The sequence below is a fragment of the Dama dama genome, chromosome 27, assembly GCF_033118175.1.
Source record: "Dama dama isolate Ldn47 chromosome 27, ASM3311817v1, whole genome shotgun sequence".
NCBI lineage: Eukaryota > Metazoa > Chordata > Mammalia > Artiodactyla > Cervidae > Dama > Dama dama.
Genome location: NC_083707.1, coordinates 6,640,058 through 6,664,909, shown reverse-complemented (window position 1 = coordinate 6,664,909; position 24,852 = coordinate 6,640,058). Strand labels below are relative to the sequence as shown.

At 47.3% G+C, this 24,852-nt stretch overlaps 2 protein-coding genes across 2 annotated transcripts in view; one reads left to right on the top strand and one right to left on the bottom strand.

Annotated features, from left to right (window-relative positions):
- Nucleotides 1-13,811, bottom strand: part of FBXO15 (F-box protein 15) — a 37,215-nt gene extending 23,404 nt beyond the window's left edge. The window contains exons 1-4 of the mRNA XM_061130720.1: nucleotides 13,119-13,811; nucleotides 5,993-6,103; nucleotides 4,102-4,206; nucleotides 6-248 (exon numbers count right to left, since the gene is read on the bottom strand). Of these exons, the coding sequence (XP_060986703.1) occupies nucleotides 6-248; nucleotides 4,102-4,206; nucleotides 5,993-6,103; nucleotides 13,119-13,246 (587 nt within the window). The 5' untranslated portion in view covers nucleotides 13,247-13,811. The remainder of the gene's footprint in view (nucleotides 1-5; nucleotides 249-4,101; nucleotides 4,207-5,992; nucleotides 6,104-13,118) is intronic.
- A 95-nt stretch (nucleotides 13,812-13,906) lies between these two features.
- Nucleotides 13,907-19,617, top strand: TIMM21 (translocase of inner mitochondrial membrane 21). The gene is made up of 6 exons (XM_061130721.1): nucleotides 13,907-14,499; nucleotides 16,347-16,409; nucleotides 16,508-16,605; nucleotides 18,835-18,908; nucleotides 18,995-19,100; nucleotides 19,204-19,617. Exons 1-6 carry the CDS (start codon nucleotides 14,199-14,201, stop codon nucleotides 19,294-19,296), a joined length of 735 nt encoding a protein of 244 aa, XP_060986704.1. The 5' UTR covers nucleotides 13,907-14,198; the 3' UTR covers nucleotides 19,297-19,617.
- Nucleotides 19,618-24,852: the final 5,235 nt, after the last annotated feature.

The window sequence follows — 24,852 nt, the reverse complement described above, 5'->3', positions numbered from 1 at the left end:
CCCACCTGAGGGCCTCCTTGGTCTTCAATGGGAGGCCTGTGTGGGGGTGCAGAGGTTTGAGAACCCGCGCTAGAGCCGCCTTTACAGACACTATCTGTTTCTTAAGATACTCTTTCTTCCAATATCCAGCTTCTTTATCCCCTGCTGACAGTAAGTTCACAGACAAGTCTGTCTTCTCTGCCGGATCAACTCTCCAATGAGATCTTTTAGGTGAAAAGGCAGCTGAGTAGATTCTGATCCAAATAAAACTGGGGGAGGAGAGGAAACAAATGTGTTAACTAAGAGACACTGTCACACGCCTGTAACAAATATGTTAGAGAAACACAGAACAACTGTTTTACATGATTTAACAATGAGTTAAATAACTGTTATCTAGTTATTTCCATGACTAAGTCAAGCTATACGTTCACAGCTGCTCAAGTGTCAACATGAACTGTTGTGTGAGGTTAGTGTTTTAGATTTACTAACTCTAGAAACACATACTAATGGGAAAAGTGTGCTTCCCAGGCCTGAGGGAAATGAGCGATCTCGTTACCCTGGTGTCATCCCAAAGAAAAGCTGCCTTCTTACACCAATAATTGAAAAGATCTAACATAGGAGAAAGCAAGAAGGGTACACAATGTGACTTCCTAGCTTGTATACATGCGTGTCTTTGAAAAGATCAGAAAGCAGTTTTATGTATATACACAGAGAGAGAAATGCCGATGGTAACTGACATGTATTTTAGTTTTTTAACAATGAACATGAACTGCTTGCACAAAGAGGATAAATTGAAGATGATTAATAACACCTGACAACAGGTAACGTTTTGGAGCACTAGCTCTGAGCACACTTCACAAGCACTCCCTCACTTCGCCCTCCCAGCAAACCCAGGAGGTGGCGGCTAGGACTGTCCCCACTGAATAGACAATGTGACTGAGGCCCAGCTGCAAGGTGCCCTGCCCAGGTCTGTGTTCACTGGTGACAGAACCACCACTGAATCCTCACCGCCTCAACCCCCACCTGTCCCTGACTCTTCAGCAGCACCGAGGCACGGGCTCCAACAATCGTATCCACATCCAGAGCACCCATCAGCCGTGGCACTGGAATTCCAACACCACTCTGACCCAGAGCCCGAGGCTCTGGAGCAACGATGGGGGCTGAGCCGGGGGCTCCCCTCGCCAACACTCTCCAACAGGAAGGAAAGGCACTCCACAGGGAAACTAAGGCAGGAGTTAGCATCGGTTTCCTGGTGTGAAGGGCGAAATTTACATAATTAATTATTGACTAATTCCTGTCTCTGCATTTCTATTGAATGCAGAAAAGGATGATCTGCAGGAGGCCTGGGAGGCAGGACTCCTGGAGGCAAAGGTCTGGAGGGGACAGCCTTTTCTGATAGCATAGCGATTCAACACTCCATGCAGGACTTCCTAACAAACTAACAGGCAGTCAGACCCCTACCTGCTACCAACATCGCTTTCTAGTATGAGTTTTTCTAGTCATTTCTCCCCTCACAAAATCATTTCACTCCAAGGTTTCTGTCTTAAAGTATTCATGTTTCAGCTCATAATTTTACAGGCTTTCGTACATAGGCTAATAGATGCAAAATAATGAGTTGAGATGCAAAACAGTTGAGAACATCCAGGTAACCTGAGCTCTTTCACCAAAATCCCTTGAGGAGATGCTTGCTTCTGAAAACTCTGTTTGCAGAAATGCCTGTCTGTGCTTTCTTCTGATTTACTCAGGTCACTCCACTTCAGTGTTCTTCTACTTCAGCAAGATCTCCACTGAACCCCAAACTTCCCACCTGCGTGCCACAGGGACTGCGGCTCGTTCTATTTTCCACAAGCTCCGGCGCTCACAGACTACAGAACACAGGTCTGGGGAGGGGCGTGAGGGGCAGGGTGGTGACGTCACACCCTTGGCTGGCCACACCACCCTACACTCGTGTGATGCACCACTTTCACACACAGTATCTCACCTAATGCACCATCGGTGGAGCCTCAAGAGAATAAAAAACATCCTACACAATTAAAATATTCAGTATTACGTATATTGTTCCACTTCATTATTTATACAGCACAAAGGTCAAGCTTGAGAGGCTTTTAGACAGTCCCTAAACCCAAAACCATTCATTTCTTAATCACAAAATGCCCCACCTGGTTAAAAAGCTAGAGCAGACTGAAGGGCAAGAGCTATCTGACTGTGAGCCAAGCACAGGAAGAATTCCCTCAGGTTTGCTCAGGAAACGGGGCCAACTGAACGTTCTGATGAACAGTGTTTCCCGGGCACTGGAGAGAGCCAGGTTCAGCCCGATCCAGGCTTCCCTGTGACACCCCACCACCCACCCCCCACCACAGAGCCCCGGGCTCATGCCGAGGGCTGCCCCATGCAGGTAGGGGGACAGCCCCCCAGGCAACAGGGGCAAAGGGAGACCCCACCCTCGTGATGCGTCTCCCCATAAGTCAGCAGTGTAACTGGCCACGGGACGGCTCCTGTCCTCTCTTCAAACAAAGCTCAAAAAGTACCACCAACTTCTCAGGAACATTCATGGTTTACCTATTCAGTTCTTAACATGTCCTTTTATGAAGTCTGGCTGTGAAATCAGACTGTAACTCTTAAGAATACAATTCAACTTATCCCACTAAGACTCTCCTCCATAAAAGAGAACACACACGAGGGTAACTTCATAAGAAGCTCAGATTTTTACAGACAACCACGTCCAAGAAAGTGGGGTGGACAGATAACCGACAACAAAAGTGCAAAGAACCTAACTACAGCTGAGGCTCCCAGCACAGAGCCTGCACCCCATGGGCCTTGGACAGAGGGGCAGAGACTAGGAAACTCACGGCTTAGGAGTCTATCTGAACAGTCTCAGCTCTGTCCTTGAATCAAGAACCCCCAAGGAGCTACAGTTCTGGTCATTTACTCAACCCCCTCCTTGAAAAACGCCTCACTGCTCTCTGCTTCGGAGAATGTCTTTCTCTCTGAGGGTCACTAAGGAAGAGACACACAAAAGTTGCTTTCCATTCATTCTCGAACTATCTCAGGACCTGAAACTATGCATATATACTGACACGTATCTTCTCACACAGGAAATAGCTTTTTTAAGTTCACAGATAAGAAAACCACCCTGACCAACCAGAGAATGGCATATGTCCCCTTCTTATTATGACAACACGGCTGGAGAAATTTTGAACACAGATTCTAGAACACAGAATTTAAATCTGCAGAAATGTACACCAGGGGTCCGATACCTTTTTCTCCTTTCCCACTGACTCTAATGCAGCTGTTGCGGGCCCCACGCTGAGGAGCACTGTGCAGGTGTGTCTACACACCACAGCCCTCCCCCACCCCCTCACCAAGTAAACCAGCCCTGAAATCCGAGTTCCTCTCCATCATGCTCTGCCCTGGCTGACACTGGGCTCCTATGTGGACCAACACCTGTCTGACCTTCTGATGGTAAAGACAGAGGGGTGTCACAGCCAAGACCCCACGAGCTCGCCATAAGCTGGGGGGAGCCCACTTCTCAGCCTCAAGACAACGTTCTGAGCCGCCGACAGAGATCACAGCGACAGCACAGAAGAAGGGGTTCCACCCCTCGTCCCACGGACCCCCACCAGCCCGGGGGCTCTGCAGGCCTCCTCCCCCGGGGCAGAGGCTCCCTGGGCATGCTCCCTCCTCCCCGCCCCTCCCCTCGCGCCCCTGCACCAAGCACGTCCCATGGCAGGTGGCTTTCGGGGAGCCCCTCCCTCGTCTTCCTGTGGGGTCTGCTTCACAAGGCCCCACAGGGTCAGCGGGGCGGGTCAGGGCAGGTCCCACGGCTGCTGCAGGCTGCGGGGGAAGCCTGCCCACCTCTGGGGAACAGCAAGTCCTCCCGGACAACAGGCCTGAGGCCACTTCCTCCAACAGCTACATCGAGAACAAGTGAGACCTTTTCCAGTTCGTGCAAAGGGTATCCCTTTCCTAAAACCTTTGAAAATTTCACCTGGTAGACATTTGTCTGAAACCACTCTTGAAATTCTTCTAAATTCTCGAAAATGGTTCAAAGGCTCTGGCTAGTTTTCACCACTTCCCTCACCACGCCACCGGGCACGCAGCGACGCGCAGTCTGCTCCTTACTTGTCACTGGCCAGGTGATAGAAGCGCCTGTTCACGCACCCGGCGCACAGCAGGGCCGTTGCATCCAGGTAGGACAGGATCTTCAGCAGGACCTCTGAGGGCAAACTAGAGGGGGCAGGGGGAGAGGAGTCAGAGCAGCTTCCAGAAAACACCTGGCCGTTCATCTCCCAATGCAAGCAGCCCTTTCTGTGCAACAGGCCCGGGGCTCCCATGGCAGCTCTTGGGTGTCTCTCCTTCCCGCCTCCCCAGGCAGAGAAGTGAACGAGGCAATGTCAGAAAGCAAACAGCATCAGAGCTCTGAGCAGACAGCCCAGCCCCTGGGCCCGTAGGCGGCCTCCCTCGCCCACCCTCCAGCATCCGCTCCAGCAGCAGGTGCCCAGGTGCCGACACCCCCCCACCCCACCCACCACACCGCCCCTCTCTGCCGGCTCTTCTCCAGGCCCTTTCATCTCCGTGTTCAGTTCTCAGCTTAAATGTCAGCTCAAGAGAAGTCTTGCCTGACCATCCCACCCTATTAACCTGGATTAGAGTCCATTTGCTTTCTGGACAGCACGTACCCCAATTTATAATCCACTTCTTGTTTTAATCTGGGTCCTCCACAGGACTGGAAGCCTCATGAGAACACATGTGAGTAGCTCACCAACTGCCTCCTTCCCCAAGCAGAGCGTTTGGTTCAGAGAAGGCTTTAGGGTATCCATGGACAGATCAGCTGAAGCGCTATTTGTTCTAGCTCTCCTATCAGATTGCTGTATGACAGAGTCTATTCCCAGAGAAGAATAAGAAGACAATTCTTGAGAGTGCCTTGGATAACAAGATGAAACCAGTCAATCCTAAAGGAAATCAATCCTGAATTGGAAGGACTGATGCTGAAGCTCCAATACTTTGGCTGCCTAATGCAAAGAGCCTACTCATTGGAAAAGACCCTCCTGCTGGGAAAGATTGAAGGCAGGAGGAGAAGGGGATGACAGAGGATGAGATGGTTGGATGGCATCACCGACTTGATGGACATGAGTTTGAGAAAATTCCAGGAGATGGTGAAGGACAGGGAGACTGGTGTGCTGCAGTTCATGGGGTCAAAAAGAATCAGACATGACTGAGTGAACGAACAAAAAAATTCCCAGAGCGTATGGTTTAAAGTTTAAATCCGTGTCCTTAGTTAGATCTTTCTTTTTTTACTTTTCCTTTCTTTTTAAAAACACAGTACAAGTACGGACAGTGTTTCCTGAGCTAGTTACGATGCGATATTAAAAGTCCAAAACTTGCACTCAGGCTTTCTGTTTGAATCCGAGCCCTGCAGCACGTGGACTAGGGGAGCCTGCGCCCCGCCCTGTGAGACGTCCCCGGGGGCGCCGACTTCCCAGGACTGCACAGGACAGAGTGCACGGCTGCTGCCGCAGGGGCGGTAGTCCAGTAGGAAGCCACAGGCATTTCAGCATCAATTTCAAATAGCAAATTTTTTTTTCCGTTTCTAAGATCTTGTTGTTGAGGGTCACAGAACAGAACCTGACATGACACAACAGGGTTCCCCAAATCCTGAAAGCCAAGTAAGCCAGAGACCTCCTGAGCTTTCCAAAGGACACACTCTAATCTTCCTTCTCCTTTTTCAAGGGTCTTTAGCAAGTGGAAAGTGAGTAATTGTGAAGAACATTTTTAAAAAAGGAAAACTAAATGCACTTGTCACTTTTACTAGTTCAGCTTCATGAAACTAGTCTGATGATGACAGTGACAGGCTGTGGTGACTCATAGCCAGCTCTCCACGTTGTACTTTCTCCCCGCACACTTCTATTCTTAGAGAGCTCAAAATAGCAACCTGGGGTATCCGGCACTAAACTTTCTCTAATGACGCCCCCACCCCCGCCACGAGCTGCGGCAGAGCACCTCCGCCCCTTACCTGTCCAGGGACGCAGAGCAGCCCGCACGGGGCCTCCCGTAGACCTTGTCCTGCCGGGCACAGAGACTCAGAGCAGCGGGGCCTGCGGGCAGCGTGGCGCCTGGCCTCGTTCTGAAAGCAGATGTGGAAAATACAAATTACAAAGGTGAACTGTCCATTCCCCTCTGTGAAACAGAAAGGATTCATACACTCCAAAGACCACTCCCTGTGAAACTTCATCTATAGGAGGAAGGGGAGGGTTGGGGGGCAGTCAGACATTCAGTGTCCTGAGCAAACCTGAAGGCTGGGCTGACTCTGCTGCGTTTTATATACCGTCAGCCCATTAAAAGGTGCTACAGGGAGAACTTAGTGGAAACAGTGAAGCACTTATTCTCCAATCAAAGATAAATACATTTTTTAAAAAAGCATACTTAATGGAAACAAAAAGGGAAAAGATAAAATGTGTCCAGTTTAAATAACACAATAGAAAAACAGTAAAGTTGACATCAACAGAATTAAAAAAAAAAAAAAAACACTTAAATTCCTGAACTGGATCTGGCACCATCCCAGGTGTGCCCATCTTGGAGGGCTAACGAGCAGTCCCAGTTCTGGCTCCGGCAGTCACAGCCGCAGGAGGACCAAACACCCACTCACTAAAATCAATGTTCATCACAGTCACTCCAAGACCAGCTGTTCTCAACAGCAGCTGGGCAGGGATCTGAGATGCCCAGAAAGCCAGCAAGCTCACAGCTCCTGGTGGACACGCTGCTTCTCCCGCGGAGAACTAGAACCTGCTTCTTCACCTGCCCTCCCCACACACATGACCCCCTCACCCCACCCACTGCCACACACACACACACACACACACCATTCACTGACCCTCCCAGCCAGCATACCATTTCAGAAGCCACTAGAACCTAGAGATGCGGTATCCACACGCTTGGTTCACCAACCCTACAGCTCTGAGGATACACTCTGTTCACCACAGGTTTAATCACCCCATCCCATTTTTCCTAACAGATATGCACGATGACTGCATGGGGGGCAAAGGGAGGGGACCCCAAGAACTCGGAAGTCAAGGCAACAGTCTCTCTGGGAGCAGAAGAATGAAGTCCATATGGACAGATCTGGACAGAGGATGGCCCTTGACCGTGAGCACAGCCTGCTCTCAGGAGGCCTGGGGACGGTGCTGCCCACGGACTTGGCATCACCTGGTGCCCGCCATGGAGACACACATGCCAGGATGGACATGCCAGCAAGCACTCAAATAGCCTGACGATTCCCCAGGTGCTTCTGAGCAGCCAGAGCACAAGTTTCTCTTCCCGGGCTAGATTTTTCTCTTCAGAAACGAGCATACTAGCTGGCACACGGCAGGCCTTCAGGAAACACTGTGATCCTCTGTGCGCTGGCATCTCAGCCCAGGAGAGGCAGAGTATGCTCCAGATCCTGCTGCCTCTCCATCCCAGCTTCATGCAGCAGGAGGCACTCAGGTGCTCGTCATCTTACCTGACTTCCTGGCCCAGTGCAGAAACGCAGAGCCAGAGAGGGCAGGGTGAGATGCTCCTTTGGAAAGCTTCGCAATGCCCTCTCCCCCTTTAGTCAGAGAATCCCACCTGGGCAGTAATTTTTATACTTCTATTGACATTTTTGTTTAAGCAAAGATTTCCATAGCCAACAAGCTTCAAGTCCACTGATCTTGCTATAATGGCAACCAGAAGTAAAAGACAATTTCCTAATTGTCTTAATTTCCTAGGGCTGCCTTAACAAAGTGGGCTTCCCAGGTGGCTCAGAGGTAAAGATTCTGCCTGCCATGCAGGAGACGTAGGTTCAACCCCTGAGTTGGGAAGGTCCTCTGGTGAAGGAAGTGGCAACCCACCCCAGGATTCTTGCCTGGGAAAGCCCACGGACAGAGGAGCCTGGCGGGCCACAGTCCAGGGAATCGTAGTCAGAAGAAACTGAGCAAACATGACTTACAGCACCTTTAAACCAGGGTGGCTTGAAACAACACAAACGTATCGTCTCGCAGACCTAGGGGCCAAACAGGAAAACCAAGGTGTTGGGAGGGCCATGCTCCTTCCCTGGGCTCTAGGACAGACTCCGTCCCCACCTCTTCCAACTTATGATGGCGCTGACGGTCCTCTGTGTCCTGTGTCTCATGGCAGCTGAGCTCATCACAACCTCTGGTCCCTCCTGACAAGGCGGCCTTCCCTCCGTGTGTGTGTGTCTCCATACACAGCAGCAGTCGCATTCAGTTTAGGACCCACCCTGATCCAGTGTGACCTCATCTTAACTAACGACATCCGCAGAGACCCCAATTCCAAATAAAGGCCGTCCTCAGGTTCTGGGTAGACATGAGCTTGGGAAGAACAGAAGAGGCGGGCACAATACACAGTTCAACACTACACACACAGTTTTTTAAAGCATTCCTTATTTTAAGCAGCTAACCAATCCTGCAAACTCTAGATGACCTGTGTGACTTATTCAAAGAAAACACCTTAAGGAGACAAAGCTTTCTAAGCTTACTTAAGCTTTGAAGGATTTTTTTTTACTCTTCCATTTAATAACAATATCTATCAAGTCCTCACTGGGTTACATTTAGACCCCTACACAAGTGTGCCCAGAAGTCTGAGAGTCTGTACACAGGTAGATACTATTGACAGATGACTGAGGAGCGTCTCTCACAGATATTTTATAACTTAAATGAATACTGCTGTGGTGGCTGACCAAATACAAATTTGTTTAGAAGCATTAGTAAAAAAGCAATAACAGCTTTTTGCCATTATGTATTTCTTCAATCAAAAGATGAAAAAAAATCAAAACGATCACCCTAGGCCTTTCCAAGGAAACCAAAGAAAAGTAAAATAGATCTATCCATCAGTTTCAATCTAGCAAACTGGCAAAGACCTAATAAACGATGATAAGGCTGGCTTGGCTACAGATAAGCAGACATTCTCCTTCACTACTGTGAGCACAGATTGGTGCCAAGCGCAGGGAAAGTCAAGTCCTAGTAAATGTTGAGATCCTTCGAAGACATGTATTTTTTTAAGCCAAGAACTTCAGGTCTAGAAATATATCCCAAGGCAAAAAAAAAAAAGAGCGCAAAGGATTCACTCAGGAACATTCATCTCAAAGTTGCCTACACTGGGAAAAGTACTAGAAACAGTATTTGGTTGTTGCTGTTTAGTTGTTAAGTCATGTCCAGCTCTTTTGTGACCCCATGGACTGTAGCCCACCAGGCTCCTCTGTTCATGGAATTCTCCAGGTAAGAATACTGGGGTGGGTTGCCATTCCCTTCTCCAGGGGATCTTCCTGACCCCAGGATCAAACCCAAATCTCCTGTACTGGCAGGTGGGTTCTTCACCACTGAGCCACCAGGGAAGAAGCCCCTAGAAACAGACAGGGATCAGTTCATTCCCATGGCCTCCATAAAAAGGCAACATTCAGCCAGTTAAAACGGACAGTTGCAACTCAGGTGGGAGGGTTTGCATAAAAACAAGTTCATAGCGTCTGCACAGCAGGCTTCTTCACCTCCTACACACAGTGCCTGCCTGCTTAGCTGCTCAGTCGCATCTGACTCTTTCAAACATCACCATCTCACTGAGATCTTCCAACCATGCCCTCTAACTCCAGTCTGAACTTCACACACACACGATGCCCCCCATTTTTTTCCTTAGCACACATCACCAGATGCCACACATTTCACTCGCCCACCATCACTGGGGTGGAAGGGCTGTGCTGGCAGGGCGTCTGCATGAGTTCTGTTCACTGCCTGTTCTTCGGCACCCACAACACCCCCAGCATGAAGAAAGCATTCAATAAATATTTGCTAAATTAATAACACATTGATCAAAAATGCAGATTCTATCAGCATACACTACAAAATCTTATATTTCTATTTCTCTCTTCAGAGGAAAAAACCAAACACATACACACAAAGAAAAGCAGTCTGCAAGGAAAGATAACAAGGTATTAACTGGTGATACATCTGATTCACAAGATTAGGGGATTACAGAGTTTTTGGTGGTGCTTGTTTTTAAATAGAAGCCGGAAGATTGGAGAGAACACAGTGTACTCTCTAATATTTCCTGTATACTGAAAATGTAATGAATTGTAAGGGAGGGTTGTTGTTCTCATTTCAAAACTGAGAAGCCCAAACACAGGAAGGTTTGGGAGCACAGTTTTCACAGCAAAAAGACATCCTTTCGGCTGGAGCCTTTGTTCTCAAAGGCCCCCAAGCATTCTGGGTTCCAGGTCTTCCAAAATCTGGGAGCACACCCTGCAGAAAGCTCAAAACTTCTTTGAAACCTCATATTTAATATGAAAAATTAATGCAAATATTGCATTCTAATGGGTAACTTATCAGTGTTTGTCTTATTATAAAAATGTATTATACTACCCACCAGTTATTTAACATTTTCCCCAAACCTATTATGTTAGTTTTCCATGTCAAGAAGGAATCCCCTACCCACTGGCTCATATCTGTTCGAAGTACAGCCTATTTGTTTCTGTTTTGTTTTTCCGTGATTAAACTAGATCTCCCAAGCCCCTCATTTCCAGAACAGAAGACTAAGGCTCTAACGAGGTAATTAACAGTGACGTCTGTGTCACCATACATCTTATCGTTATGGACTTTACCGTTGAGAGCACATCTGCATTTCTCCATAAAATAAACTAACTGCACATTCTACAGGGCTACATAGTCCACCATCAGGAAGTCCCACGCATGGCATAAAGCTCTGTATGGCTACAAAGTTAAGCAGTGCACATTAAGCTTTATAACTAGGAAGATGACATTTAGTTTAAAACCGATTTTTTTTTCACGTGACAAACTTTACCTGATTGCTTTGAATTAAGTTCAGTATTTTAAAAACCTACTTTCTGGGCCTGATTCTTAATATCTGATAAATCAAAGAAATTAGACCAAGCAGAAACTAAGCCAACTTGACAGCTTTCTGTGATATTCTTACAGTTTAAGATATTTATTTATACAAATTCATATTTTGTGTTAAAAAGATTTAAACATATTAAACACTTTGTGTGATTCTTTCTGAAAATCTAATTCTTTCTGCCTTGAGACATTAAAAATAACCACCTACTTAGACTATAACCATTCTTAAGATCTGACTTTTCTTGACCAAAAGAATTTATATATCACCAAATCACAGACTGCCATGCACACTTCCATGCCAGGCATAATTACAGGCATTCTAATTACATCATTTCAACAAGAAGTTCACTCAACTTACAAAGTAATAGAAGATTCATCATGTAACAATCATCCTGCTTCCCACTAACAAAGCCTTATATATAAAGACTAATTTTAGTAACAGTGGCAAATTGATTTAAAGTTCAATCTTCCTACTTTAAATTCCTGTCTTTCTCTCCTACATAATAGAAAATTTGCAGGCATTGTCACCATTGTGTCACGAGGCTTGTGATATGCAGCCCGTTTACAGCTATTCTCAAGAACCACTATCACCGTAACACCTAGGGAGGGGGGCCCTGCTTCTGAAACTAGGGTAAAAGGGGTAATGGATCCCGTCAGGATGGACACGGGACAGTCCAGGAGATTCAGAGGGAAAAAAATACACCTTAAGTAGTTGAGCTGGTAAGTAGTAGTCGTGTAGTGTTAGTCACTGCTTAGTAACAGAATCCTTTTCTATGCTTAAACACAGACATCTGGCTTATTACAAGGCATAATATGGCAGACTTTCTATATCCGTAAATCAAGATCTACAAACAAAAAGAGAGTCTCCAAGAATGCAAACGGTCCTTAGCACTATTCCTCCACCCTGCAATCTAACTGGGAAGACCGGTGCAGAGCAGCTAGAACAGCTCACGATGAAAGAAAGGGATGTAATAAGACATGAAGACAGCACCAGGGATACTTCCTCCGACACCTGGGCCACTCACTCAGTGAGGCGAGCCACTGTCCTTGGAGTTAAGTTGAAGTTCCTTCTGGAAAGCAGCTGCCACCTCCTGAGCCATGCCCCTTCCCCACCTCACTCCTCCAATCTCCTTCTGTGACTGCAGAAGAGGACCACCCTTCAGGCCCAGGGTACCCGGAGAGAACTGGAGGGAAGACAAGCCCCCTGTCACCAGAACACACACACACACACACACACACACACACACCCTCCTCCGCGAAGACAAGCCCCCTGTCGCCAGAACACACACACACACACACACACACACACACCCTCCTCCGCGAAGACAAGCCCCCTGTCGCCAGAACACACACACACACACACACACACACACACACACACACCCTCCTCCGCGAAGACAAGCCCCCTGTCGCCAGAACACACACACACACACACACACACACACACACACACACACACACACACCCTCCTCCGCGAAGACAAGCCCCCTGTCACCAGAACACACACACACACACACACACACACACACACACACACACACACACACACACCCTCCTCCGCTTGGACAGGAAGACTGCAGAAAAGAATCAGGGAGCGAGCACGTAGGGATGTCTATTAACAAAAGGCATCCACCCAGGGTCTGCTTAGAAACACAAATCTTGCCTTGATGGCGGAGGTGCAGCTCCCAGACCAGCCTGCCTAACAGCGTTACCTGATTAGGGGCTGAGTCCTCCGTTCGTGAACTGGGGGCAGGAGAGAAAATTGATTATGTTTTGGTAAGTATTATCGACTTTTCCAAAGTCATAAAAAGGACAAAAGGTGACTCCCGGCCCCAGAATTAGGAAATAACTTCGGGAACACACTTTGGAGGGGGGCCGTGCCGGCGACCCCGCGCGGGAGCGCGGAGATTCGCACCTGCCCCCGCAGGTGGGCGCGTCCACGCGGCGGCTCTCTGCGAGGGCTGCTCTGGGTCTAGGGGCTCGCACGACCCCGTACCCCCAGGGCCCACTAACTGAATGAACCGAGGAGACAGAATATTCCACGGAAGCTCCTCGACTTGTACCGTGACTTGGGGTAACCCCACGCTTCCAAGTTTTAGACACTTCCTCTCTTCGTCCTTCCAGACCTTTCCCGCGAACAGGTCGGAATCAATGAAAATAAGGAGAAAGGGAGGCGGGGGAGTGAGGGGCTACTCCCGTCGGGGCTCCCGGGCGCCCTCCCCCACCCCACCCCACCCCACCCCACCCCCGGAGAGTCACCTGAACCCTGAGCGCCCCGCGGCAGCCCCGGGGCTCCCGAAAGCTGAGCCAAAGCAGCCAAGCGGCTGCGGCCGCGCCAAGAGGCACTGCCATTGCAGCTGCAGGAGCCGGCCGCGTCCGGTCGCCATGGATACCCAGCGCCGACGCTCCTCCTCTGGGCCCCCTCGTTGCTGGCGCGTGCGCAGAGGCGCTGTTGGGGGCGGGGCCGAGGACAACTCCGCCTGTCAGCCGGCTCCGGGGGCACGGCGTCAGGGCTGACGCCGACGCCAAGGACGCCTGGCGGAGGCGAGACGGTAGCCCACACTCTGTGGGCCGGGCGGGCTCTGAAGCGGCTTCGCCCTCCCCACCTGCTAGCTCTGGGGTAGTCTGCGCTGCTTCCTGCCCGACTTGTTTAAGAACACCAAACGAAAAGGCTACATCGTCTGCCCAGAGGCAACAGCAGGGCCACAGTCAGACCGGGAATTCCCCAGTTGGCACGGTCTCTTCTAGAGAGACACCGGGACGGGCGGTTTGTAATCGCGAACTTGATTTTTAAAAGTTCCTGAAGTTCGCAGTGCCAGGGACTCCTATCCCTCCCGCCACCAACAAAGCCCCGCCTTCCTGTCAGGCCGAGCCGGGCGGTGCCCGCGCAGGGGCGTGTGGGAAGCCCCGAGGCGTCGGCGCGCTCCCCGGCCGCCTTGCACTGTGGGAGATGTAGTCCTTGAGCGTCCCGCACCGCGGCAGTTCCGGCAGGAGTGCCGCCCTCGAACTACCACTCCCAGGAGTCCTAGCGGCCTTCCAGGTCCCTTTGCAACGGGCCTGGCGAGGATCGGGTGAATGTCAGCGGAGAAAGGAATCCAAGTACTTTCAGTCCAGTGAAAGGAGGGCCGAAGGGAAGGGCAAGTGGGCGTCAGCTCCTTTCCGGAGACGTTCTGTCTTGATTGACGCAGCTGGAGCTAACGTTTTTGCCGAACACGCCCGTGCAGCGTCACCGGTGTGGACGCGACGCTCAATCCCGCGCCCGGCCGGGTGTGTGGCCGGTCGCGAAGGTCTGCTCTTCATAGCTGGCGTCTTCCCTGAGCGGGGCGGCCTTCCAGGAACATGATCTGCACTCTCCTGCGAGCTGTGCGGTGCACGGAGAGGCTGCACGGGTGCCCCGGGAAGCCATGGTTTCTGCCACACTCCGTGCCTCACAGAGCTTGCTCGCAGACGGAGCCCAGGTGGAGATGGGGGCTGCAAGAGCAGAAGGCGACGGCGCGACCTAGGTGTATTTGGGGAGTCACCCAGAGGTCCATCTGGACGCAAGGACGGAGCCCTCAGAGCGCGAAGGAGGACGGTAGCAAGCAAGTGTCTGTGCACAGGAGTCAGGGCGGGGAAACCGTCCTCTCGACGTCACAAAAAGGTAAAGGGGATTCCGTGTAGCGATCAGTCTCTCAGCAAACGTGACGGGAGCTGCCAACGCCCTTTATATGAGTTCAGAGCCGAGAATAAACGGTTCACGCAAATTAAAAGGTAGAACCGTTCAACACAGTTCAGAAGCAGAGAAGATAGGCCTGCAATTTTCTTCCCAGATTTGAAAACTCACCTTTGAAGGCTGGTCTTGATACAACTTTGCTGAATAATGTCTGTAAGATTTTTCTCAACTTTTATTTTTTGGTGTGGAGAGAGCTTATAAAACCTGACCATTGGTTAATGTTTTATAGCAGACAAGTAGATTTCCCAGGTGTTACTTCATCTCATTTGAATCTCACCGTTTACTTTTTCAGACAGGACTCAGTAGTATGTATAAGGCTTATTTCCCCAGTTTCACACAACTAAAAATTGAATGTGAGTATTTCTAATTTCAGTTTCCTAATAGCCACGCCATTACCTCTTAGGACAACCACACCTGTCTTTAGTCTCTTAAGAACTGCGCTCTCTCTCACATTTGGCCCTTAGATGCAGTGCTGTTTTTTATTTACTATTTTGATCAGTGGGAGGCAGTTTTAGAGGCTTCCATTGGACTTTACGGTATGGTGGGCAGTGCACCTCAAAGGACCTAGTTTAGGGACTATTGTTGCTGACGACTGAGTATAGCCGTTCCAGTTATACTTTGAAAATCAGGGAAATGACCATCTGGTAAGTCCAGCTGGGTAGCTGTGACCCTCTTACATGCCGGGCTCTTATATTACATAGCCACCACAGGTACTTACAGAGGGACCCACAGAGATTCTTTAGTTATTGATGTCAGCTCAGACTCTGTCCAGTGGACCTTGAAGTGTCCCCTTTTCCAGCATAGGGTCACCAAGTTAACGGCCAAGGCGCCCTGGTGAAGGACCAGGGGAATCTATACTTGCTCAAGTGCCTCCTGATGGAGTTGGCCTTCCTTCGGTAAGTGAATGCCAGGAGTGAAGAGCGGTTCAGGTCCAGAAACCGAGCTGTTCATTGCGGTGACTGTTCCCACCTGGCTTCAGTGCTGGGCCATCCCCAGGGCTGTCAGAGCACCGCCTTCTATAACCTTGTGAGCAGTGTTTTCCAGGCCCCCCCTCAGTCAGCCGGCCTTGGTGTGTGACACCCCCTCCACCACACCCACAGCTCACCGTGGCAGTGCTGTCATTTTTGCTTCACTTAACGTGGCCCATGCTCACTCCGTCTTTCCCAGCGTGAGCCGAGCTGTGCACCAGCTCCCAGGCTACTTGTCAGACTTCACTGTTCGATCGGAGAGTGCTGATAGGCCAGCTCCCACTCGTCCCAGTCTCTATTTGCACCCCTTCCCATCTCCCTTGGGATATAGCTGGCTTTGCTGGTGGGGCCTCCAGCCGCTTCAGGGGTGGAGTGGCCCATTTCCTCCTTCCTTCCAGTTACGTTGTACCCTGGCCAGAGCATGTGTCTTGCAAGGTGGAAGCCCCCACCAGGTCTTCGAGCAGGAGGAAGAGCTAGCCTTTAACTGGGAGGCGTGAGCTGCCACTTCATGTGGAAGGGTTCAGAGGAACTGGAGCAAAGGATTTCCTCATCTTAGACACTAAGGAGGCATTAAGATCAAGTACCTAAAGTGCCGACTCCTCAGCCCTGCTCCCAGAGTCAGCTGTTGTTCTTTCCAAATAACTCTTCAGGTGATTCTGATGTGCAGATTTGACAGCAACTGCTCCAGAACACTCGCTGACCCCTCCCGTGTCCCAAACCCACATTTCACCTGCTGGAGATCCTGAAGCCAAGAACATCCGGCTCCTGTCCATCACACATGTAACCAGGGGTGTTTTCTCTTTACAGTGAAAGAAGCCGGAAGAGATTTTACCTACTTAATAGTGGTGCTTATTGGAATCACCATTACAGGTTGAAATCACAGCAAGTATAAACCCCCTGAATGTCTTTTTCACTCTCCATTTGTCTTGTTCTTGTTTTGCTAGATCTCTTTTTTCTGTGATTTTCAGGTGGCTTGTTTTACACGATCTTCAGAGAACTTTTTTCTTCATCGAGTCCGAATAAGATATATGGGAAAGCCCTAGAAAAGTGCAGATCGCATCCCGAGGTTAGTCTTCAAGACTGAGTTACACAGACTCTGACAATAGGGAGGAAAAAACGTTGGGGTAACCAGGGGAGTGGTGGGCAGAAGTCACATAGTGGTTCCGAGACTGGTGAAATTTATGTAATAATAAATCGGAGTGGTTGGGTTGTGATTGTGTCATTAGCTCTTTGTTCGCTACTTGAAATGCTTTGATTTATGGGCAGCACCCAGAGGTCCATACAGGGACATTTCAATTCTAATTGTAAAAGCTTAGACTATACCAGCACGTTAAACTCATGCAGTAAGTGTCCAGTCTTTTTAAAAACCTGATTCATGACCTCATGATCATAGTAGGAATTGTTGGAGCTTACTGAGAGCATAGTCTGCACCACACACTCTGCCCAGGGTCAGAGCACTCTGTGCTCAGTCTCAGGAGAACCACTCTTGCGGTTGCGGTCTCTATCCTGCGTGCAGAAGAACACTGACATCTAAAGAGAGTCAGTAACAAAGCTAAGAGGACCAAGCCAGCAAGAGGGAAAAAGTGAACGTGTTAATCCCTCAGTCATGTCTGACTCCTTGCGACCCCATGGACTGTACCCCACCAGGCTCCTCTGTCCATGGGATTCTCCAGGCAAGAATCCTAGAGTTGGGTTGCCATGCCCTTCTCCAAGGGATCTTCCCTACTCAGGCATCAAGCCCCAGGTCTCCCGCATTTGTAGGCAGATTCTTTACCTTCTGAGCCATGAGGGAAGCCTGGTAAGAGGGAGAGCCAGAACCTAGTCCAAGTTTGTCTGATTCCAGATCTTAGGTCTTAAGCACAGCCTGCCTGAACCACACTCCAGGAGTAGGCAGATGCAGAAAAGCCGCGTTGATTTTTTTTTTAAAGGATCCCATCGAGAAGGAAGTTTTCCATAGGGCTTTCTAGTCACAGAGAGAAAGACAGTGTAGCCTGTGAAGGCCCAGATTTCTTACTCCCTGGGTGGAAAGCTTTGAAAAATCGAATTCATTGAAAGCTTAATTCTTGTACTTTGAAAGTGTATGGCATATAGCATCATAAATCGCAGGGCTGTTTCTCATATAGACCAAGGAGTAATGTCAAAGAGACGGTCCCTGGGGAGAGCAGGAAGGCCAGCCTAGGTCCGTCAGCATCCATGCCCAGCCCTGGGTTTCCCTGGGCACCGCCTCCGTATGCTCCATCAGTGTCTAGGCCCATTGGCACGGAACCCTCAGGAGCTAACGGTTTCTGACGTCTTTCCTTCTTACTGAACTTGGGCGATCTGAGAGCCGTGCAGGAGATGCCGCTCTGAGTGAAACTCAGCAGGGAATAAGGAAGTTCCCACTGTAGTTCCTGGGAAACCTAATTGTACCTGACAAGATACGCTTTACATGCTACCATGATAAATATGATCAGTCGCATAGTTAAATGTTGGAAGAGATGAAGAGTTGCTGTGTTCACAAACTAGCCATTCAGTGATCTTCAGCGTTTGGAACAAAACAGAACTTCCCTGAATAAATGTGGAGTGGGATGTTTTCAAGCTCATAACTTAATATGCTGCCTGAAAGAGCTCTACAAAGAATAATTAAATTTTAACAATTTGATTTTGTCAGCATTTATTAGGGGTCTATTCTTTGCCAGGCACTGTGACTGATTGAAAAACAGAAAATTCTAGTGTTCTGATACCGACATGTTTATTATAGTGAGTTATTTGAAGAACTGTCCCATTTGTTTCAACTACATAGTTCTTTAATATGTCTCATCTTACCTATTTCTTTTTATTTATGTCTGAAAATTTTGATACTGAAGATACTCAACAAACAAATATTTACAGAGTTGAAGCAATATTTGTTTTACTTTTATATCAAATTTGTATTTTATGAAAATGTTCCAAAATATTTGCATTTTTAGTTCAGTAAAAATTTCATTTCCACTTCGTTGTGTGTTTTCCTATTTGGAATAATGGTTTCCTACCCCTCGATCTGGTTTGCTTTAAATAGTCATTTGTTTTTATATGTGTGTTTAGTGACTAAAGTATCATTTTGCTCTCATAACTTTTAGTATCAGACACCATTGGGTAAATGTTGCTACAAATGTTCAATGGACATTAACTAGAGTGGACTCTGGGAGATAATGAAGGGCAGGGGAACCTGGTGTGCTGCAGTTCGTGGGGTCACTTGGTTTGTCAGGAAGTATTTTTCCAGGAAACTTTAAAAAACCATAGCCCTGACTGAGCAGGCCTGGTCTGTGTCCCCCAGGTCATCAGTGTCTTCGGCGAGCCCGTCAAAGGCTACGGAGAGGTGACACGACGAGGCCGAAGGCAGCACGTTAGGTATCGGGGCCAGCCGGGATCTGGGGATGCTGCGGGAGGCTTGAGTGAGAGGAAGTCAGTCTTGCATTCTTTCATTTTCTTGACAGCTTTATTGAATACGTAAAAGATGGGCTGAAACACATGCGAGTGAAGTTCTATATCCAGGGCTCGGAGCCTGGGAAGCAGGGAACCGTGCATCTTGAAGTGAAGGAGGTGAGCCATCGGGGGCGGGCGTCCTGAACCGGGACTTATGGGAAGTGCCAAGGGGAGGGTAAGGCCTTGATGCTCTTTCGTTTATGTTTTTGTTTTTTCCCAGAACCCAGAAAGTGGTGAATATGAATTTCGATATATATTTGTAGAACTTGAACCCTATTCTAGAACTATTGTCATTGAAGATAATCGATCCTGAGACAATCAGAAGAACAAGCAAGCTTGTGTTTCCTGATGGGTGTGGCAGGCTCTTCAGCCTTGGCCAACCTCTGTTTTGAATAAACCAGGAGGGAGTAAAGCTCATAAAAGTGAAGGCCACTGGGTAGTTGTTACATTTAGACAAACTGAATTAGAGATTTTCTCCTAGAGTGAAAAATCATGAAATAGAGCATACTTTATGTTAAATCTTTGCATTAATGGTCACAGGCAGAGTTTCTGCTCTACTTAACATCTTTTATGATAAATTTTTGTTATTAAAAGTTTTACACCATGTAAATAAAATAGAGTTCAATATTCAGTGCTTTTTTTATGTTGTTTGAAATCTGTGAAATAAAATTGAAACTAATAAAAGGATGTTCAATTGAGAAAGGAGTATGTCAAGGCTGTATATTGTCACCCTGCTTATTTAACTTATATGCAGAGTATATCATATGACATGCTGGGCTGGATGAAGCACAAGCTGGAATCAAGATTGCTGGGAGAAATATCAATAACCTCAGATATGCAGATGACACCACCCTTAAGGCAGAAAGCAAAGAGAAACTAAAGAGCCTGTTGATGAAAGGAGAATGAAAAAGCTGGCTTAAAATTCAACATTCAAAAAATTAAGATCATGGCATCCGATCCCATCACTTCATGGCAAATAGATGGGGAAACAATGGAAACAGTGAGAGACTATTTTTTTGGACTCCAAAATCACTGCAAATGGTAACTGCAGCCATGAAATTAAAAGATGCTTATTCCTTGAAAGAAAAGCTATGAAAAACTCAGACAGCATATTAAAAAGCAGAGACATTACTTTACCCACAAAGGTCCGTCTAGTGAAAGCTATGGTTTTTCCAGTAGTCATGTATGGATGTGAGAGTCGGACCATAAAGTGAGCGCCGAAGAATTGATGCTTTTGAGCTGTGGTGTTGGAGAAGACTCTCGAGAGTCCCTTGGACTACAAGGAAATCCAACCAGTCCATCCTAAAGGAAATCAGTGCTGAATAATCATTGGAAGGACTGATGCTGAAGCTGAAGCTCCAATACTTTGGCCACCTGATGAGAAGAACTGACTTACTGGAAAAGACATGATGCTGGGAAAGATTGAAGGTGGGAGGAGAAGGGGACGACAGAGGATGAGATGGTTGGATGGCATCACTGACTCGATGGACATGAGTTTGAGCAAGCTCTGAGAGTTGGTGACAGGGAGGCCTGGCATGCCGCAGTCCATGGGGTTGCAAAGAGTTAGACATGACTGAGCGACTGAACTGATTAAAAAGATGCCCAAAGCAGCTTCTTTCCATCTATTTTGGAATCAGACTCGAGATGAACATTTGAAAATATTTGAGATTTAGCCGTTTTAAGATGTTTTATCTGTGTTTTGCTACCAAACATTCTCAGTACTTGGAATTTTCTTAATCAGGCCTCTCATATTTCTTTCCTGGCAAAGCAGTCATGGAAGCTACCACTTAGTTGGGTAGGATTTGTCCTCCCCTCAGTGGCATTTTCAAAAGTCTTCTATGAGAATTGGGGTCACAAGGCATTGTTTTTGCCCTGAAGTTATTGACCATGAATTTACAGCACACCAAGAGGTAGACGTCAGTCTTCTGCAGCCCTGGCCACACACCTGCGCAGCCAAAAGTATCTCCTGCCAGGTGTGGTCTCATCAAGTCCTCACAGCCTCATGGGGCCGGCTGAATGGGGGACGTGGGGCTCTACTGTTTTTTACTGTTACTGGGAGCCAGAAACAGGCATTCTCATTCATTCATTCAGCCTTACAGTGCCTTTTAAGGTACCATTTTCATTTTTGTACCTTCAGTTCTTAGCATATCTGGAAGATAGTAGGTTTTCAAAAGTTGTATTGAACCCAAGCCTTAGAAGCATCTAGACATACTTCTAAAACACAGACAACATAGTTCTCAGAAGCTGACTTTAAAAGCTGCTGAAGTCTTAGCATGCCAGCTCTAAGAAATAGAAGACTAAAAATCATGGACACAGTATTGGCACAGCTGAAAGCATTCATGGATCAGTAAAGCAATCACAACCAAAATAATGTGCATCTAATGCCTCTGGAAGGTTGAAATTTCTCTAGGAGCAGTCTTGGGAAAAAGAAAACATGAATACTGCTCTTCAGAATACACACATAATCGCTTCTCGGCCTTTTGGCTAAGATCAAGTGCAGAATACACACACACACACACACATCAGCAAAAGATGGTTTTGCAGCAAAAGAACAGCTTGTAAAGAGACTTCATATGTAACAAAAAAAGACCCAGGTCTCCCACATTGCAGGTAAATTCTTTGCCAGCTGAGCCACAAAGAAGCCCAAGAATACTGGACTGGGTAGCCTACCCCTTCTCCAGTGGATCTTCCCAACCCAGGAATCGAACCGGGATCTCCTGCATTGAGGTGGATTCTCTACCGAGTTATCAGGGAAGTCCTATTAACAAAATGCAATGAAAAAAAAAAATTGTTTTGATCATACAGATAGTGGAAGCACAGTAAATGCTTTGATACATGTCTATTGATTTGACCCTAGAGAGTTTTGTGCACTTTTGGGAAAAAAAAGAATTTTTTCATGGTAAAATATTTCCTTGACTGCAGTGAAAATGGTGTGACTATTTTGGTGGCTCAGACAGTAAAGAATCCGCTTGCAATACATGAGACCTGGGTTCAATCCCTGAGTGGGGAAGATCCCCTGGAGGAGAGCATGGCTATCCACTCCAGTATTATTGCCTGGAGAATCCCCATGAACAGAGGAGCCTGGCGGGCTACAGTCCATAGGGTGGCAGAGTAAGACACGACTGAGTGACTAACACATTTACTCAAAAACTCCAACATAAACAGTTCAGAATAACCATTCGCATTAACCAGATACACTGGGTACGTCTTTTCACCATCAGGCATCTGATGCTGGAGCAGGCAGTAATGTACACAGAGCTTCTAAGAAAGGTGCCCCCCACTTCCCCTGACACCCCAAGGACCTGCTGAGGCATCTGCTCCTCTTCCACTAAATGCCGTTTCCAGATTCCCCACCCAACCTAGGAAAGGATTAGTCAGTGCTTCTGTTTACAGTCATCATTACTAAGATCTCTGGTAGGTTGTAAAATGCCTCTCCTCTTCTTCCTGTCCTTTCCCATTTTCATGGAATTTATGGGGAAGTTTTGTTAAAAACAGTTAACAGCAAAGACCTCACTAAATGTTTTGCATGTATCCATTCCATGGATTGAAGATCTAAGGAATTTTTAAAATAATACTAAAAGGAAGCATGCCAAAGTGAAAAATTATTTGAAATGGTCAAATTCATAGAGTTTTGCCAAGAGAACGTACTTGTCATAGCAAACACCCTCTTCCAACAACACAAGAGAAGACTCTACACATGGACATCACCAGATGGTCAACACCAAAATCAGATTGATTGTATTCTGTGCAGCCAAAGATGGAGAAGCTCTATACAGTCAGCAAAAACAAGACCAGGAGCTGACTGTGGCTCAGATCATGAACTCCTTATTGCCAAATCTAGACTTAAACTGAAGAAAGTAGGGAAAACCACTAGACCATTCAGGTATGACCTAAATCAAATCCCTTATGACTATACAGTGGAAGTAGGAAATAGATTTAAGGGACTAGATCTGATAGAGAGCCTGATGAACTATGGACGGAGGTTTGTGACATTGTACAGGAGACAGGGATCAAGACCATCCCCAAGGAAAAGAAATGCAAAAAGGCAAAATGGTTGTCTGAGGAGGCCTTACAAATAGCTGTGAAAAGAAGAGAAGTGAAAAGCAAAGGAGAAAAGGAAAGATATTCCCATTTGAATTCAGAGTTCCACAGAATAGCCAGGAGAGATAAGAAAGGCTTCCTCAGCAATCAATGCAAAGAAATAGAGGAAGACAACAGAATGGGAAAGACTAGAGATCTCTTCAAGAAAATGAGAGATATCAAGGGAACATTTCAGGCAAAGATGGGTTCGATAAAGGACCGAAATGGTATGGACCTAACAGAAGCAGAAGATATTAAGAAGAGGTGGCAAGAATACACAGAAGCACTGTACAAAAAAGATCTTCACGACCCAGATAATCACAATGCTGTGATCACTGACCTAGAGCCAGACATCCTGGAATGTGAAGTCAAATGGGCCTTAGAAAGCATCACTACAAACAAAGCTAGTGGATGTGATGGAATTCCAGTTGAGCTATTTCAAATCCTGAAAGATGATGCTGTGAAAGTGCTGCACTCAATATGCCAGCAAATTTGGAAAACTCAGCAGTGGCCACAGGACTGGAAAAGGTCAGTTTTCATTCCAATCCCTAAGAAAGGCAATACCAAAGAATGCTCAAACTACCGCACAATTGCACTCATCTCACACACTAGTAAAGTAATGCTCAAAATTCTCCAAGCCAGGCTTCAGCAATACATGAACCGTGAACTTCCAGATGTTCAAGCTGGTTTTAGAAAAGCCTGAGGAACCAGAGATCAAATCGCCAATATCCGCTGGATCATCGAAAAAGCAAGAGAGTTCCAGAAAAACATCTATTTCTGCTTTATGGACTATGTGAAAGCCTTCCACTGTGTGGATCACAATAAACTGTGGAAAATTCTGAAAGAGATGGGGATACCGGACCACCTGACCTGCCTCTTCAGAAACCTGTATGCAGGTCAGGAAGCAACAGTTAGAACTGGACATGGAACAACAGACTGGTTCCAAATAGGAAAAGGAGTACATCAAGGTTGTATATTGTCACCCTGCTTATGTAACTTATATGCAGAGTACATCATGAGAAACGCTGGGCTGGAAGAAGCACAAGCTGGAATCAAGATTGCCGGGAGAAATATCAATAACCTCAGATATGCAGATGACACCACCCTTATGGCAGAGAGTGAAGAGGAACTAAAAAGCCTCTTGATGAAAGTGAAAGAGGAGAGTGAAAAAGTTGGCTTAAAGCTCAACATCCAGAAAACTGAGATCATGGCATCTGGTCCCATCACTTCATGGCAAATAGATGGGGAAAAGGTGGAAATACTGCCAGACTGTATTTTTTTGGGCTCCAAAATCACTGCAGATGGTGACTGCAGCCATGAAATTAAAAGACACTTATTCCTTGGAAGGAAAGTTATGACCAACCTAGATAGCATATTAAAAAGCAGAGACATTACTTTGCCAACAAAGGTCCGTCCGATCAAGGCTATGGTTTTTCCAGTGGTCATGTATGGATGTGAGAGTTGGACTATGAAGAAAGCTGAGCACCGAAAAATTGATGCTTTTGACCTGTGGTGTTGGAGAAGACTTCAGAGTCCCTTGGACTGCAAGGAGATCCAACCAGTCCATCCTAAAGGAGATCAGTCCTGGGTGTTCATTGGAAGGACTGATGCTGAAGCTGAAACTCCAGTACTTTGGCCACCTCATGCAAAGAGTTGACTCATTGGAAAAGACCGTGATGCTGGGAGGGATTGGGGGCAGGAGGAGAAGGGGATGACAGAGGATGAGATGGATGGATGGCATCACCGACTTGATGGGCATGAGTTTGAGTGAACTCTTGGAGTTGGTGAT